The sequence below is a fragment of the Thunnus maccoyii genome, chromosome 3, assembly GCF_910596095.1.
Source record: "Thunnus maccoyii chromosome 3, fThuMac1.1, whole genome shotgun sequence".
NCBI classification, from domain to species: domain Eukaryota; kingdom Metazoa; phylum Chordata; class Actinopteri; order Scombriformes; family Scombridae; genus Thunnus; species Thunnus maccoyii.
The window spans coordinates 7,607,874-7,626,248 of record NC_056535.1 but is presented as its reverse complement, the minus strand read 5'-3'; the positions used below and the strand labels follow the sequence as shown (position 1 = coordinate 7,626,248).

The 18,375-nt window shown below is 40.3% G+C and overlaps 1 protein-coding gene across 11 annotated transcripts in view; it reads right to left on the bottom strand.

Moving 5' to 3' along the window:
• The window catches only part of itpr1b (inositol 1,4,5-trisphosphate receptor, type 1b), an 87,332-nt gene that overhangs the window by 24,198 nt on the left and 44,759 nt on the right, over positions 1–18,375 (bottom strand). For 6 of the 11 annotated variants that reach the window (XM_042404534.1, XM_042404561.1, XM_042404542.1 and 3 more), the window contains 9 exons: positions 15,729–15,776; positions 14,850–14,979; positions 11,766–11,950; positions 4,636–4,819; positions 3,874–4,136; positions 2,739–2,939; positions 1,103–1,213; positions 427–522; positions 205–339 (listed from right to left, as the gene is read on the bottom strand). In XM_042404534.1, the coding sequence (XP_042260468.1) occupies positions 205–339; positions 427–522; positions 1,103–1,213; positions 2,739–2,939; positions 3,874–4,136; positions 4,636–4,819; positions 11,766–11,950; positions 14,850–14,979; positions 15,729–15,776 (1,353 nt within the window). The remainder of the gene's footprint in view (positions 1–204; positions 340–426; positions 523–1,102; positions 1,214–2,738; positions 2,940–3,873; positions 4,137–4,635; positions 4,820–11,765; positions 11,951–14,849; positions 14,980–15,728; positions 15,777–18,375) is intronic. The other 5 variants (XM_042404576.1, XM_042404596.1, XM_042404615.1 and 2 more) reach the window with 1 other exon arrangement.

The window sequence follows — 18,375 nt, the reverse complement described above, 5'->3', positions numbered from 1 at the left end:
GGCTGAAAAAGAGGAGCTGAGTGTAGAGTGGCAGGTATCACATGTCTTTAGCAGCCCTTGGAAATGACACAAACATACAGTAACAGTGAGGCTACTGAAAATCCATTGGACATGTACTATATTATATGGCCATTTATGTGCTACAGCATTTGCTCATGGGTGTGTCTGTCTCCACGCTAATGTTATGGATAGTTGGTGGCTTACTTGATGTGCCAAGATGTAGATATTATGACCAACATTGCGTGGAGATGCAGAGTGCTCCTCTTCTCCATCCTCACCCTCCTGCGGCTCCTCCACCTCTATCTCACCCTGCATGTAGGCCTTTTTGATTACTTCCACCTGCAAGAAAATAGACTACTGTCAGATAGATGTCCACTTAATCCTTCTTAATTCTGTGATGATTTGCAAGATGTAACACACACACACCAGCTCTTTAGGCCTCATGTTGTACAGTATCCTCTCAGCATTCTCACTGTCATGTCGACTCTCCATAATTGCAAGAAGAAGCTTGGAGGCATTATTCTATGAAAAGATGAAACAGGAGAGAGAACAGCACCGATCAGCCGTGGTTTATTTTCTCTACCTGATGCTCATCACACAAGCAGTAAATCAATGACTAGTAAAGAGAAATATTCTTACTTCATCCTGATCAGGCATGATAATAACAGTGTTCCAAGACGTTTTCCATTTAGTGATTTCTTGGAATTATTTGCTACAGAGTTTGTCTTAGCTCTAGCTAGCCAAGTAGTTTATAGCACATGGGTGTGTCTGTAATCATAATCCTAAAAACCTGTGGCTGCACTACATTATTATTTTTTAGAACTACTATCAGTGATGTAATTGGTACAGTAACTCTGTAATTAAGTGATTCACGTCTGCCTGTATGACTTTGAATGTCATGTCTCATGTTCATGTTTTCAAACTCTTATTTTCAACAATCCAACTCTCTTTGGCAAGATGTGATGTTTTGTCATGTGAACAATTTTCCACTGGAGTTAAAAAAAATTACCATTAAACAGAAAAATAAAGACTAACAAACTGGTTATGTAACCATAAAAGTGTTACAAATCAAGAAGCATTGAATACATTGATGATCACTCACTTTGAGTTCCAGCACCAGGTCCATCCTCTTCTTGCCTAGGGGGTTGATGTCATTAAGGATGAGAGCGATGATGATATCGATACCGTTGCATTCATGAGTGGCAATGCAGTTCTGAAGAACAAATTAAATAAAGATAAATAAAAATATAGACTGGAACAGAAGAGTGACCAGTTTTAACCAGTAGCAACATTCTTATTAAAAGGCAGAATCCTGTTTAACAGGACATTTATGTAAAATTTAATGTTTTCTGATGTTGCTTGAGTTTTGTTGATAACTTCTGTAAACATAGAGTACAGCAGACCAATGTATTCAATTATGATCAGATAAGAACACATATCACTAAACTAGCACTAATCAGTAGTATTCAGGCAGAATGAGAAACTGCTCTGCCACATATTTGTCAACACAGTACAAAATTATGCAAACCAAATTTGTGGAAGATTGGATTTCCATTATAAAGACGACTGCAAAAATATTTCTTTATTGGATATTGGCTGAAAAATCATAGATCACAGGATTTTCTTTTATTATATTCAATGGCAATTGAAGGCCAAAATTTGTCACAGCAGGTTACCAAGTTGGAAACTTACCAAGAAATTCTCAAGATGATTCTTGAATAGCAGTAACATACTGCTGTTCAAAAATTTAAAAAAGATTGGGATAGTAAAATTGTGCTCTTAGGCAGCTGGAATTTGATTGGTTAACAGCAGCTTTGATCAGCATTCCAGATTAAAATATTATCAAGTAAACAATTATTGGCTAAAAAAACAGGTATTTTATACTTCTGTGGTGCACCATATCAATCAAATTCCATGAAGTTTGCAAACTCTGGCACAGTCATGTACTGATGAGGCAGGCCACATTTCATAACTGATGGCCAAGTTTCATGAGTGTTGGCTTTGTACTCACAAATTACTGTTTATTTTGGCAAACACATGTCACTCCCCAAAATTAAACACTGGCATGTGGCAGCCAAGTGGTCTGGAGGAAATATCTTGATACAATATAACAAAGATACTTAATAACACACAAACTAAATACATAAAACACAGACAAAAATAATTCAACCAGTTTCCTTCTTTTTTTCCTCTCAGTACATATGAACAAAGAGCTTTGTTTAGTCTGGCATTCCCCCTTCTAACACTGTTCGAGGGAATTGAAATCAGTTCAAACAGTGTCTGTATTGAGCCAGTTGCTTGTTTAGCCATGCCAGTTTCACACTTGCCATAAAATGACCCCACAGCAGCAGGAACAGAGGATGCCACCATCATGTGAGAAGACCAAGCAATGCTAATCCATGCCAAAGAACAAACACAGGCACACTGCCCAGAGTAGGCTGGTGTTACACTGTTGGAAAAAGACAAGCGACTGCATAGCTTCAGTGTGGCAGCTGAGTGCTGGGCATGAAAAGGACTAATTACAATACGGCCCAAACAAAACCACCAGTATGTTTACTGAAATGAAAAGGTCACTCTGACATAAACTGGGGATAATTTGAGTGTGTGGAACAGAACAACATTTGAACATCCACATGAAAAAAAGGCTTTATACAGTTAGATAAATGACAAGACAAACTAGACACTAAACACCAACTACTATAGTTAAATGTCTGCTTCTCTGTGTGTACATGTATCACCTGGTTCTCATGACAGGGACCTTGGCAGTATTCAGTCAGGCTCTCCACAGTCTGGTTGATGAGTCCTACGTTCTTCTCATTGATGTAGAGCCCCAGCAGCCCCAGACCTCCTGTGGTGCTGCCACAGATACAGTCCAGGAACTGAAGTGTCTCACACACCAGATTATAGTTGTTCTTGTTATTCTGGTTGCGCAGAAAGTTCTGGAGATGGATGGAGATAAAATAAAGATTCATATTGGCATATGCCTCTTTCTCAGGGCTCATGTTATCCCCCATATAGGCAGTGTGGTATATCTTTTTTTTTTTTTTTTTTTTTTTAACAACACCGCATGTCTCTTAAAGCTACAAATAATAGAGGCATAACTTCAAAATGGTAAACGTCCCACAGAGTGAAAACACAGCACATTTTCAGGGGGAGACAAAAAAAAAGATTAATGCAGCTTATAGTTGAGCAGGTTAGTCATGGTTTCAGAGTCTGAAGAGACATTTGGTACCAGAAACTGTCCCTTAAGCTTCTACTCGGGGAATCTGAAACGTCTTCTCTCTCTCTCTGAAATAACAATTAAATATATCAAGTTAGGAATCGTGACGGCTCATCTACTTTTCAGTATGTAATTCTATTCAACAGCCAGACAATTACTGCAGTGATGTGCAATGTGTTGTGAAGGAACAGAAACATCTCAATGCGTTGATCATCTGTGCTGCATGGCTAGCAGTAAATCAATATCTTGCACCCACACTGGGTCAGACCGGGCGAGACGCAGCGATTCAGCACCGAGCCAACTATACTTTAATGAAGGCCTGGCCTGGGTTTATGTATAAACAGAATCAGTGCAAGACAGGAAGTTTACTGTCTGGGCTGCTGTGCTAGCCATTACTAAACACCAACACACTCCTCATAGTGAAACCAGACCAAGACATACCAGATATGGAAACAGCTGCAACAAGTAGTTCTGCAAACGGTGCCTATTTTCAACATGGTTTCGTTTCTGTGTAACTGAATGTGGTGATAGAAATTCAGAACACAGGTCAGGAAATGTTAGCATGTGAAGGGCCAGGGCAGGCAGGCAAACAGAGTGGGGGTGGGGGGTTGTCTAGTGTAATAACAAACAATTCCCCTTGAGTAATGGCTGACCTGCAAATCTCTGTTGTGGTTCTCACAGAGCAGCTGCATGAGGCGTAAGATGGGCTGCATGATGGTGATAATGACGCTCATCTCGCCTTCTTCCTGCCCTTTATCAGCCGTCGGAACAGGGGAGCCATCAGCAGCCGCTTGGTGCTCTTCTGCTTCAGCCTCGCGGCGGTAGGTCGTGAAGGCCTTCTTGGTGACAGCGGAAGCCTCTACTAGCTGCTCCTTCACCTCCTCGGTCACCACTGCCACCACTGGCACGTCTTTGACTAGCCACAGGAATAAGCGAGTTAGTCAAACACCAACTACTGGAGATAACATACAATGTTACAAAGAATAAGAAGTCATGTATTTAATCTTAAAATCATTAACATTTACAAAGGCTTTTTTCAAGGAAACATGTTTTCACTGGAAGAGAGATTTCCTTTAGTTTAAGAAATTATCATCTGATCCAAGAAAATACTTTTTTTCACTTTATTTTTCTTAAATAAAGTGAAAAAAAGTATTTTCTTGGATCTCTCAACCAGTGAAAACATAAGATTTTATGACCTAAAACTGAATTAAAAGACCGAAATCAATGCCTTCAGAAGAAGAATAAACTAAATAAATGATGTGGCAGTTTCAGTTTCAATATATAGGACATTTAGAGTCTGAATGTCATGTACACAGATGAAAGGACAACAAAGGTTTATTCCCAGTATAATGGTGTCGTGATTCCCTTGAGAGTATGATCCGACATTTACTCTGTTAGGTTTGGTGACCCCTAACCTTTCTTGCGTGCTGGTGTGTCTTTGTCTGGTGGCTCCTCATCCTTCTTCTTGCTGCCCAGGTCACTAGTATTGACCGTCACAGTGGCTTTGATCTCCTGCTGGGCCAGCTTCATGCGCTCATAAAACACCTTGAAGAATTTTTCAGATTTGTTGTCCCCCGTTAAACGTTGGAAGAATGACCGCTGGAGAGAAATAAAAAGGAAGAGGACAATACATGTAACATGTACTTTACTTTCAGCAATATTTCAGTGTGTTTTACCCTTCTCTGTGTTTAAAAGAAAGGTTAGAGAAGAGAGAGTTTATACACTACTCTCTGCTTTCTTTTTTATATGTTACCAGCGATGTTTCTTTTGAAATTTCACTTTGATCAGAGAACAAGGTCTTCAAGGTATAAGATGTCATCTGTTATTTAGTAACTTCTTATTGCCACTTCTTATCACTGTTTTGTGGTCTTTCTTGTAGTTTCTACACTGCCTTGAGAGCAAGAGGTTCTGTTAGAAGCTGTTACATAACCCTCCTCTCACAGCGCCAGGAAAACAAGCTGTCAGGCCTCACTGTGCTCACCTGATTTTACACCATCTGCTCTCTGCCCCCTGGGCACAACACGGTTCTGGCACCCTGATCCAAGATTCAAGATTCAAGATTCAAGAGATTTTATTTGTCACATATGCATACAAGACTGTATAGTGAAATGTTGTTGTGTCAAACTCCCAGGCAGTGCACGGTGCAAGTACAAGAAATTATAAAAGCTAGGCTACTATTTACAAAATATATACCTATATATGAATGGAAGAGCCAACAATAAAACAATAAAAAATAAAACTATTGATAAAGAGTCAATTGTATTGACTTAAATATGAGTTGTAAGACACTGAGGACTATGTGGGACGTGAACACACACAGACATGCAACAGCAAAACAAAGACGAGATTTGGGATTTACATGCAGTCAGACATACCTGCTGAGAACATACATGCATATACTGTACAGGTGTGCACATGCTTACACACAAACAAATGTGTACAGAAATTTCCACATGCAGGTAAAAAACACACTGCTGTGTAAACATTACAACATTCATGGAATCGGACTCACTTGCCCTGCAATCGAAACTACACCTGTGTGACTGCAGAAGACCACAGATTTCTACTTTTATGAACTTTGCAACTATGCAACAGAGAAGTTTGCTCCCTCATGAGTAAGAGGATTGTGAAGTCATAGTGAGGAAGGAAATGTTCTGCCTATAGCCGACTGTACAAAGGGCCACCTTGTTTGAAAGCCTTGTAGGCACGGAGCTGTTGTTTTTCTGCAACAGGCTCATATGTTCTGTCCCATTTTCCTCTCGACAATCCCTCCTTACATAAGACCTGTAATCAGCTGAGTGGTTACAGTGAGGGCACACTGTGCCTCAGCTCTAACACTGTTACATCAGCCCACAGAGGGTGAGCAATGGAGAGAGGGAGAGGAAGAGGGAGAGAGGAAAACCCTGCCCTACTTTTCAGTGCCAGAACGGCACGAAGTGAGCGTGTGGTGTGAGAGGGAGGAGGGAGGGTCCAAAAGTGGGAGGAGAGGTGTGGTGGGTTCGATGCAAGCAGGAGTTATCACATACATAGATTCTAGGGCAGTTTTGAAAGCTTGTTACGTAAGACTCTTTCCAGGTTTAGCTCAACACAGTTAAGTTTATGAGAGAGGGGAAAGACATGCAAACAGTGAAACAACATGCAAGTGCAGTGCACAGCACTAAAGTGACGTTATCTGCATAGAAAATCTATGAAAATATGAAACAGTGAAAGCTATTTAAAGAGAATCTCTGCGGGTCACCTGACTTAAGTCCTGAGAGATGCAGAACACTTAATGCATTAAGTAAATCGGAGTTGTTTTGCTCCTCTCTTTTATGCAACAGTTTGTCTTGCTTGTTTCTCAAGCTGTTAACATCATGTTGTTGACAAGATAGGGTCGTTCATTGATAGTGATCTGATTAAGAGTCAGCAGAAGACTTATGCAAGCAGGCTGACTTTTCCAGACAGAGTCAACAGCTCCAGGATAGCAGCTTTACACGATTACCATATTAAATAGACCTCATGACTCTTTCCATAATAACTCAATTTCTTCACCAATGCAAAGGGAATCATTTTGTCAACATTTGTCTGTCATATATGCCGCGGGCAAAAGGAACAGCATGCAACAACTGTTGCCCTGATCTCTGTCTGCACAGTGTCTGTTTGAACAGGTCTACGTACCAAACCTCAGTGCTTTTTTGGTAACTGAAATGTGTCCAGAGTATCAAATGCTGACAAATACTGAAAGTTGGCATCGGATGCTTCCTCAGACTGGTGCTCATCCTTCTTTGATCACATCACACAGTTTCTGGTTTCTTGATGATATTTTGCCAATGTCAGGCTGTCTTTCATTTGGTCGGGGGGGGGGGGGGGGGGGGGTTCTTGTGTTGCTGCACATGTTTAGTCAACATTAGAGAAGTTTAGCTTATTTTGTTTTTTGAAAAACAGATTCAGTAGCACACCAATATTCCTGAAAGTAAGGTATCAAAAACGCATTGTTTTGGTATCAGTATCATATCAGCATTTAAAACAATATACAGCCCATAGGTTGACATGAAAAAAACACTTAAGAAAGCTTCAAACCAAAGTGAACATGAGGTATTGATGAGCGACAATAGTTTTCCTTCAACATGTTCCCGAGTCTGGATCTAGACAATTAATAAATATTTGGTCAACAGTAACAGTAAAAAGTACAAACTAAGCAAGTCACATGTTCCACGCTGTACTTGAGCAGTGAACTGTCGCATTGTTGGGTTTGTGTTTGTTTGAAATATGATTCCATTTCCTAGCAGAGCTGACAAGAGATCACGTAACATGATAGACAGTTTTAAGCACTGCCTTACATAAGGAAACAGGTTCGGATAACAACTTGGATAACAACCACTTTGAGCATTGTGTACCAAATTTAGGCCCCACTTCTCCCCATTGACTGCTGAGTCATTCTTTAAAGACAATGGTCATCAGCCAATCAGCCTCAGCTAGTGCCCCTAAGGCGGCTTAGCCCTTTACATGCTCTGCTGATCCTGGGGCTGCCAGTCATGTTCAGCACAGCAGGTTTAGGTCAACTCAAAATTCTCTCTCCTATTCTAAAGATTCAACATGGTGGCACAGTGGGGCCTCCTTTCTGATTATCCTGCACTTCTACTTTTCTCTCCATTCCCCGTCAGCTGCCACCCCGGCTCTTGGCATCAACACGGGCCAGTTATGTAAGGCCTGTTTATACCACCAGCTCTCTCTTTCTTTTTATCCGTGCTCCCGCCTTTCCAGCCTGACACCTTGGTGAGTGACAAAGCCATCTCTGTGCTTATTGGAGGGCGTCTATGGTGTACTCTGCCACCGCCCAGTTGATAACCACAGAGATCTACTCTTTGAAGCTACGATGAGAATGCCAGATAGGAGCTTGAAATTAAAGTGAAATACGCTTGAAACTGCTCAAGAAACTGCACAGTCAACAAGCCAAGCAATGTCATGGACAGTGTATCCAGTGAGTTCAACAACAACTAAATTGTAGATGCACTGGTCCAACAAAAAAGCTGCACTAGGCAGGTTTGAAATCATTAAACTTATAAACTATAAACAGGGGTTTAAAAGGAGAATCTCCTGCCCACTCTGCAGTTAGAAGAGAGGTGGTATGTTGATTACACCGATGCCTGGAAACTCACTTTACAGAAGCTTTTTAAAGCTTTCCAAGAGGTGGCTGTAAAGCGAACTTGAACCAAGCAGAGGTGGGGGGGCGAACCATGCTTGGAAGGGGCTGAGGGGAGCTGCGTGCCACAACAAGCCTATTGAGTAAGAGTGGTGGCACCTGTTTGCTCCTGTGACAGGATCTGAGGTCATGAAGACAGTGATGAGAAGATGGATGGTGGTCTGGGAGGAGCAGTGCTTCTACACTTCTTCTCTTACATAACACACAAACAAACACACTCTCTCTAAGGGCTGTTTTTGGAATAAGCTTTCTAGCCTCTAAGTATATCCTGGAGTGCATGTGTGTGTGTGTGTGTGTGTGTGTGTGTGTGTGTGTGTGTGTGTGTGTGTGTGTATGTGCATGTGCTGATGGGGTGTACAGATTAGTATGCAAGAGTGAAGTTTTATGCTACAATATGTGTGCTGCGTGTCTTCTTCTACTACACGTGTAGTGTCTTATCTCTCAGCTATACTGAATAACAACTCAGAGGGTGTGAGAATATGTGTCAGACAATTTGTTATCTTGCCTATGACAATTTATGCAGACTTAGGTTATTGATGTGAAGTTATGTAGTTCAATAAATAAATGTTTGACAAATGTCGGTGCCATTGCATAGGAATGAAAGAAACGTGAAAAGTGTATATGTGTACAAGGCCAAAAGTCAAAGTCATTCCTTGCTGGACTAAAATTTGCAAAGTCAGTACATTACTCTCTGTTGAAACACCAAACTACAGATTTCTTTCTGTTGTCACTTGGTTATTACATTTGAAGACATATGATCATCAAATAGACTAACTGAGCGAGGACTACCACTACTGTACATGACTGCTAAACATAAGTAAGAAACACACTGAAGGTATGAGGGATTAGTTTTCACTGGGGATGAAATGCCATTTTTGGCTTGAACAACACTTAGCTTAGTCATTATTGTGACTGCATTTGTTTTGGATAATTCATGAAAGGTATTTTTAAACGTATATGGACAAAAAAGTGCAGTGTGTTGTTGTTTTCTGGCAACAAGTAACTGTGTGAGTAAGTGCAGTTACTACAACCACATGAAATGTTAATGGCTGCAAAGGATAATACCTGACAACCCAAAGAATGCAATTATTAGGATTTAATAAAAGGAAAAATAACAAAGGGCAGAGCCCCTACTATTCTTCACCTGATGTTCACATGTTGCATGTAGCGTTGTGGAAAACTCTCTATAACAAGCAGATAAACATCTCTGGGGAGGGAAGCACTGATGGCCTGTTGAGGGTGTTACACCTAAACATCATGCAGGAGGAGAGCCAGGATAAGGCCTGTAGGCCTGTGTCCTGACCCATTTCTCTTTGTATTCACTAACACACTTACCCTATCCCTCAGGGCTGCCATATCGAGCCCAGCTAGCATAGAGCTCTGGGCCTTGGATGAATTCATTCTGAAGCCAACTAACAGCTCTCCATCTCCTTCTCTTATACTTGCTTTTTCCCAGAAATTTTGTTGGCTAGGCTACGACCCTGGATTACCCCAAAAACAAACAAACAGACTGCTTGGAGAAATCTGTGGGCATGTTTTTGTCCTGCTTTTCATTTAGACAACAAGAAGCCTTCTGTCCTAAAAAGGGGGCCGGCAACCCATCGTTATGTAAGACAGGGAAATGTGATGCATCTGCTGATGTGTTGTAAATTCACTCTGGACCATACATGAAAAGCTTACTTGTCCCTGTGCCATGCCAAAGGAGGACAAAAACACCTAACTTAAATTCTGAAACAAGAGGCTCCTTTATAATTCATCATGCTCCTTGTTTAAGCCAATAAACTACTCTGCTTATCAAGTTCACTAAAAGGCAGCTGTCTTTGAGGTTCTTTTTTACCAGCAAATGTAAAGTACGAAAACAGCAGTGTTACAGTCAGAACCAGAGGTAGAAATACAGACTGAGATACTGTAAATTATCTCACTAAATTCAAAGCTATTTACACAAAAAGCTTTAGTGCTTTCCCCTTATATAGTACAATAACTGTGACTAATGGCTGTAATTTGCAACCTAAGCACTCTCTGATATTGAAATGTGTAAAACATTAACATTCAAAACTGTAACTCAAACTTTGCAAACATTTACAATGACCTGGGGTGCACAAAACAAACAAAAAAACCCACACCCAGTACAAAATGCATGCCACAGGCTACATTTAGCAGTGGAACCTGATATTCTTCATTGTTGCCTGACCTCATAAGGGTCAATCAGCTCATGAAATGACAGCAAAGTCAACAAGTCAGATGAGGTCATCTGTCCTAAGGAAGGCTGTAGGGAGCGCCTTTTCCTCAGAGCACCAGTGAGCTACCAAAATCTACTGGATCTCTCCTTAGGCCTCTGAAAGGCTGTGCCTTTTATTGCCCTCTTTTCACCAGCAAAGCATGACCCAGTTAAGAGTCCAGTTGGAATGTTAAGAGGCCCGGGGCTCTGGGCGTCATTCACCCAGGCAGGGAGGCAGGCAGCAGCTTATGTAACAGGAGTCATGTGAGTGCCTTTGTGTACACTCTGGGAAGTCAGGCCTTGTCAGGTAACGGCACAATGCAAATAGGAGCCTATTATGCAACGGGCCTGTTTATGCAAGACAACACACAAAAGCACACATGCACAAACCACAAAACCAGAATACACAGATAGACAGCTTACAAGCAGTACGCAGTCACACACTTGGTCACAAAGACATGCATAAACATATTCTAGTACATGCATGCAGACACACAGGCGCACACACACACACACACACACACACACACACACACAGACAGACAGGCACACTCCACCCTGCAAAGCTGAAATAAAGCAGTTGCAAACACAGCAACTCTCCCCTCTCAACTTGCTTGCTACGAGGTTCGCAAAGAGTTGCGTTGCTGTAGCAACCCCTGGCTGGCTGTGGGGAGGCGATGATGTGTTTGGCTGCACAGCTTGGACCTCTCCCAGCAGACTACTGTTCCTCCTCCTTTCTGACTTCCCTTTCTCCTCTCTATCCATGGCCAAAACTCACTTTCCCTTTTTTCACAACACAAAATGTCAATAAGTTCAAACATGTTAAGATGCTTTCTGTATCCGACTGAAGTCCAGCTTTGAAAATGTGTCCAGTTTGTTACACTGACAACTGAAAAACTTTCCTTTTTCCATTTCGGAGACCGCAATGGAGCTCCTGGGCAATAGCTTACATTTTTGACACCACAGCTTTGAACCCCTGAGATAACATCTACTTGTTGAGATTCTGCTCATGCCTCTCTGAAGAGGCATGCTTTTAGTAGTGCCATTTACTGTAATTGCAGGCTAGACGTGTGAGTGTCGGACCTCATTAACACTTCCCATCCACCCTCCTCTGCACTGTTGAACCCAGTAACCCCCGTGCTCACCTGGATGACCGTGTTCCCACCCTCCAGTAAAGCAATGGCTAGCAGTATGCTCTCCTGGAAGATCCGGTCGCTGGTAGCATTCATGATGAGGTCAATGACTAGATCAGAAGCCCCTTCTTTGTCCAGGTGGCACTGGACCTCTGCCAAACTCAGCTCCCCTCGACCTCCAACCCCGGAGCTGACAACTGTAGTCACAAAAGAGAAATAATTATCACATACACTAATTTATTTATATTCAGATTTCTGTCAGGACAACATTTTTTTTTGAAATTCTGATATATTTGATAATTCATTTCATAATTTAAGTGCTTGACTGTTTTCATCATATTGCACGCCTTATGCAGTTTGATGGATGCTGTTATCCAGATCATAAGTCACTACATTTAAACTTAGAAATATAGCTGGTTAAGCACATAATACAGTAAGCTAACAGTAAACAAGTAGGATGTGAAACTAGGGTTGCAACTAATGTTTATTTTTTTTTAATCGATTAATAGGCTGATTATTTTCTCAGTTAATTGATTATTCGTCTATAAAATGTCAAAAAATAGTGAAAATGTCCATTATAATTCCAAATGTCCAATGTGATATATCCAAATTGCCTCTTTTGTCACAGTAACAATCCAAAACGCAAAGATATTCAATTTACTATATATATATATAAAAAACTGCATTTGAGAAACTGGAATGACAGAATGTATGGCAATTTTTCTTGAAAAATATCTGGGGACTAAAACAAATAATTAGTCATCAAAATAGTTGCCGATTAATAAAATATTTTTTTCAGTTCTATATAAAATGTTAATGCTAGCTGGTCACTACTGGCTAATTACAGATAGCAGATTATTAAGGACTAGATGCAAACACAAATTTTGAGCAGTTTAAGGCATATAAATACATTTTTAAAGGCGCTATGTGTAGAATTTGTTTGTTTCAACCACTAGGGGCACCAAAGTTGAATGTTTTCAAACAAAAACAAACAAAAAAACTGTAGTAGACAACAATGCAAGCTGCTGCCTCTCCACCACAGATCCTGTCTGGAGACACTGAGATGAAAGAGCTACCAGGAATTTATAGACTACACTAATCGCACCAGATCTTATGCCATCTGATTAATCTGAAAGATGCTATGATCATATAAACATTGTACATGTAGTAGCTTTAATTAAGAGCCCAAAGCATCTTTAAACCAAGGATGCTTTTTGATAAAAGGAGTTTGTGATACATGGAAGGAGCCACAGGTATCATTTCAATCATTTCAGCCGTGGTGCACAAATAACAATATCACATCAGACGTGTCTGTAATCCATGGAGGTACTTTAACTCCTATTCCTGCTGCTGGCTACCACAGCCACCCAGGGAAGCAGTGGTGAGATAACAGCACCCATCAGAGCCATCTCTGGCTGGGCGAGTGACTGAATCAACAACACATCCCATTCTAGATGGAGCTTGGCTCTCTGGTCGCTTGGCAACAGCACGTCCTGCGTTATGCTGAGGAGAGAGCCAGTATGCTCAGTAGCACAGCCGAGGTCCATGGCCTTAAAGGAGTACAAGGCCATGGCTGTGAATAAGATCTTATTTTTTCCTCTGCTCTGCAGCACTAGAGATGAACGATGAGTCATATCTCTGATGAGCGATAGAGCAAGATACAGAGCTGGAATGAATTAATGTCAGTTACGAACATTCGGTTAAACTTGTCAATGTCAGTCTCGTTTGAGCAAAGATTGAGAGACAGATGGATGAAGATGCTTTAATTTATTATAACAATAGCTTTCTGCACATATGTACGGCCTTCCGCAAATGTGTTACTGTGAACACAATACACATATGCACAAAATGTATCATAATATAGAGCACAATGTGGTCCAAGTGGGCGATGTCGGCCCGGATGAAAGCTATCTTGTGTTAACCGCTACCCAGTGGAAATTATGACTTCTGTCACTGACTATTCTTTGCAATCTGTGTAACTAATTGACAAACATTTCCTGGATGAGAGGAAGTTCCAAATAACCTGTTAACACTTTCCTTGTGAAATATACAATGATTACTTTTAATCGAGCCCATAGTGACCATTAAAATCTACTAAAATATACCGAACGTTTACCCAGTACCAGCTTAAATAACTGGAGCAGATGAGATTTCTTTCACTGTAAAATACATATTTGAAATAACTCCTACACTTGAAAGGCTGGCTGGATTTCATGTTTGTACATCAACATATAATTTTAAATATTTTATGTATAGTAGAAAGTAAAAAGGGCAAATAATGTCTCATATTAGTAAGTATTAAAAATTCCACCTCTACACTAGTAGATACAAATTTCAATCTGACTAGACCATCATCCCACTTAACCATGGTAAAGATTTCTGAACTTTTGGTGACACCACACTTGAACATGACTAACTTCACTAAATGTCTCTGGTACCTTCTTTCCATTCATATCTGCCTTGTTCAACAACATGATGCAATCATTTATGCTGGCTTATTTTCCTCTTTTTTAGTTCCTATTAATATTAAATAGCATGACTAAAGCTGAGAGTTTTTCTTTACTCATAACCAAACTAATCTGTTGCTGACAGCTGGGAGTTATAAACTAAACTATTTTAATATATCAAAACAGGAGGAGGAAGCGCTGCATGGTTCTGATGGCTCATGTGACAGGGGCTCTTCAGTAGGGCAGGTGAAAACACACAAAAAAAACAGAATCCAGCAAGTCTTGCTGAATATTATTCCTTAAGTAGCGCAGACAGCCATGGAGAAAAAAAACTAAGGCACTCCGTCTTCAAGTGAAATAATACATTTATTCTTTGAGCACAGGCAATCAAACAGACCAACGTGTATTGACTCCAAGTCTTCATCAGGGTCTAGATAGATCTAGTTAGACTAATTAGACTAATATTCAGCGAGACTTCCTGGATTCTGTTTTGTGTGTTAAAACTATTTTAATGTTTGATTTTTTGTTCTGTGTTTAGCTTGTGGCAGCATTGATCCAGTGTCACCAAGTTAATAATTTCAAATCTGTCTCGTCTTATCTTTATGAGCATAACAATATAGATACACAGATACTGGATTGTTACACACACCTGTGGGTGATTTTCCTTGTGCTCCAGGTGTGAGTGGACCGTTGCTGAAGGTCGTGAGGCTATCTCTCCTCTGTCCCGGTTTGACATTCCCATAGTATCGGTTGACCAAGATCTGCCGCAGAGCTTCTCCCTGTCAGTGAAAATGGATGTTAGGAGATGAAGTCCAATTACAGTGACCATGTCACAGAAACGGAGCTGGAACCCAAAGTCAGATTATAAATATATCGAAAGAATCAAGAATTATATGAATATTTTTAAGTCCCCTAATATAAATCAAAAGGCTAAAGGGTTACATAGAAACAAAAAATTAAGCCTCTTTGGAAAATCTTGAATTATAATTTATTCCCATCCCACTCGAGAGCCTCACCATTTTGTTCCATCCATATTTTGGTCATCAAGCTGACTGAATCAAAACTTAAAAATTACTACAGTTGTAGTAGAGTTTTTGAATAAATATAAATACAAAATAAAATAAATTCAGTGTCCAGCTTTGAAGCCTTACCAAAGATTTGAAAGACTTCACAAAAACAACACACACCATCTTGTTATTTGACCTTTGTCCTCTGACTTCAGTCAGTGATGTTCAAATCTCATCATATGATGACATTCAGTGTTGCCCCATATTGGTTTGGTGTAAATCAGTGCTGCACAGTCCCTAAACGTTAAATACATCAAAAGCCATCAAAGAGAAGATGAACATCAAAAGTTCATGTCCATCTGTGGGTTTACCTCACGTTACATATCATATAACTGACAGGGAAGTGAGTGAGCGCCATGCTGTGGAAGCAGTGTGACTGAGGGCACCACGACAGTCAGTTGTCGACCATCAGTAAGATGGAGACCCGAAGCAGACCACGGCAGACCAAACTCAGTACCTACCCTCCTTTGATCCTCCAGTTGCTTCTGTGGCTGGTTGGGATCAAGCTCCTTAAAGGTGAGGTGAGTTAGCAGAAAGTAATAAAATAAATTTAAAAAAAGAAAGAAATAAAACGATTGGAAGGGAAATTTGGGAGAAATTAGAAAACAAAATAGGGTGTTAATACAGTGCAAATTAGTCACTTTACTAGCATGCAGGAAACTGGGTGCAAATTAGATCATGCAGTTAAGAGGGAAGTGGTTGTGTCAAGGAAAATGTGAGGTTGAATTAAAGTCATGCAAGGTTTCGTGCAGGAGAGGACTTATAAAACATCCTATTACAACAAAGGGTTTATTTATAAGGAAGAAATCATTTCATCGCTTATTTAAAACATATATAAAAATATAATGCCAACAGCACCATTTGTTCTTTAATTTAGAAAAACTCTCAAATTTCCCACAATGGTTTGTCAAAAGTGGGCATCTGAGTCTTCAAAGATGCACACTTTGGCATGTGGTGACTCCCTCATTACTTTGCAGACACAGTGGCAAAAGAGCCCAATTTATTTACGTAAGAGTGTGACGAGTTGCCGGGGGGGGGGAGAAACACAAGCCATGAGAATGAGGGGAAAAAAAATAAAATAGCTCTGTCTAGGTTACATAACGAAGCTGTGAGCTACTGACACACACTGTAAGCACCAATCTGGCATGGAAAAACACCAATGACTTCAACCCCCCCCACCCCCACTGAAAGAAGGTCAGGAAATTGGACTAAAAAAAAATCAAGAAGTGGAGGGAAAAATGAACCGAGGGAGGGAGAGAAGAATAAATGAGTGGACAAGTAGGAGGCAACAGACAGATAAAAGCAGACATGTAGTGTAATTCAAGTTCCACAGCGGGAGCGATGTGAACGAGTGGGCCCTCAAAAGAGGAAATACATGGGAATGGGTTGTGACTCTTATCTAAAATAAATAAAGAGATGTGTAAGACTGAGCACAAGTACAATGAGATGGAGTTAGTATTTTGATATCATAGATGATCTCTGATCAGCAGTAACCCATATTAGTGGGCAGCGCGCTAATATGGGTCTTAAACACACCTCGGCAGGGACTTCAGGCTCAGGTGGAGGTGCCAGCTGATTGGAAATAAATAAATAAATAGGATGATGTTAGTCAAAGTCTGAAGATGTTGAATTAGTTATGTTGCTTCTGCCCCCAAAGAGTAGCACCTCCATAAAAACTCAACAAGCTACTCATTCCTCATGGCTAAACTTTACTGATGCAGTAAGGACTTGCTCTCCTCTCTAGGCATCAAGCTTTCTACTGCTCACTAAGATTGACAGTCACATGCACAACTGCTCATCATAAATGTGTGTGACTTAAAGAGCCAGGGATAGAGAGAAAGCTGACAAAAAACATGTTGCTATCTGAGATCTTGGTGATCATGGATTGCTAAGGAAATCATTTTAATTTAATATAAATCTTTTGTTGAGTGTTTTCACAGCACTAGTCTAGTGGTACAGCATGGATGATAGGCAGCATTAACCTATAGGAGCAGGAAAGCAGAAGCATTTCATAGAAAAAAAAAAGCTAAAAAAGGCCTTTACCACACTATAGACTACTAGCTACAATGCTGCACTGTGGTGTGTTTAGTATTCTGTGGTTTCCTATTAACCTCCTGCTGCAAGATGTTGCTGCTTATTTCCTTCATGACACAGCATACATACATAGTAGAAAGAAAGAAAAAATTATGAGCCAATAAAAGCAAAAATATGGACACTCATCTGAGTACCAATATGCACATTCATTTCAGTGTGCATACTGGTTTCTGTAAAGACCACGCAAGAATTATTTGTAAATCCAGCCTGGTGGTAACCTGACACGCCAGATGGTTTGTTACACAGAACCATCTGAGAAGTTGTCCTTGGAAACTGTTTGGAAAAGGGCAGGCACTTTAGAAAAAATACTTGGCAGGTGATTGGATGAACCATCTGTCTATCATCGTCTATCACGGGCTATTGATTCTTGCTGTTGTCCCACCTAAACCACACCCGTAGCTGCCAGCAGTTCTAGGACACTGACTGGTCCGAACCACCGGTGGTTCAGACACAAAAGCATAACTTTGAGCTTGACAAGATGGATTTTCTCGTGATCGCACGAATCCAGCTGCCTCGCAAGGTGAGCTTAGTGGCACCACAGAGGGGAATACAGTTTGGTTTAACTATCAATCTATTTTGTCTACTGGAAAGTTTGTCGAAAATCAAAATGATATGACAGTGGTAAAAATAAAATTTAAAAAAAATCACTTTTTTCTCCAAAATCTGATTAAGAATCACAACTAATCTTTGAGCAGTAAATGCGGTATAAAAACACCATCATTTCTGTGCATTTTCCAAACTACACGAACTAACAAAACAAGTTCAGCAAATGGCAAAAAGGGAATTAAAAATAAAAACACATGTAAATAAAAGCACTAACATCAAAGTTTGTGGATACATTTGCAGTCTGAGCAAAATAAAAAAAAAGATTAAAACAATAAGAAAAAAATCTAATGCAAACTGGCAACCAAATACTGGCATAAATCATTTTCCTGGCACAATAATACTAAGTCCTTCAGTTTTCATAGAAATTCAATTTACAATGACATAAAACAGAATAAAATAAAATGTGAT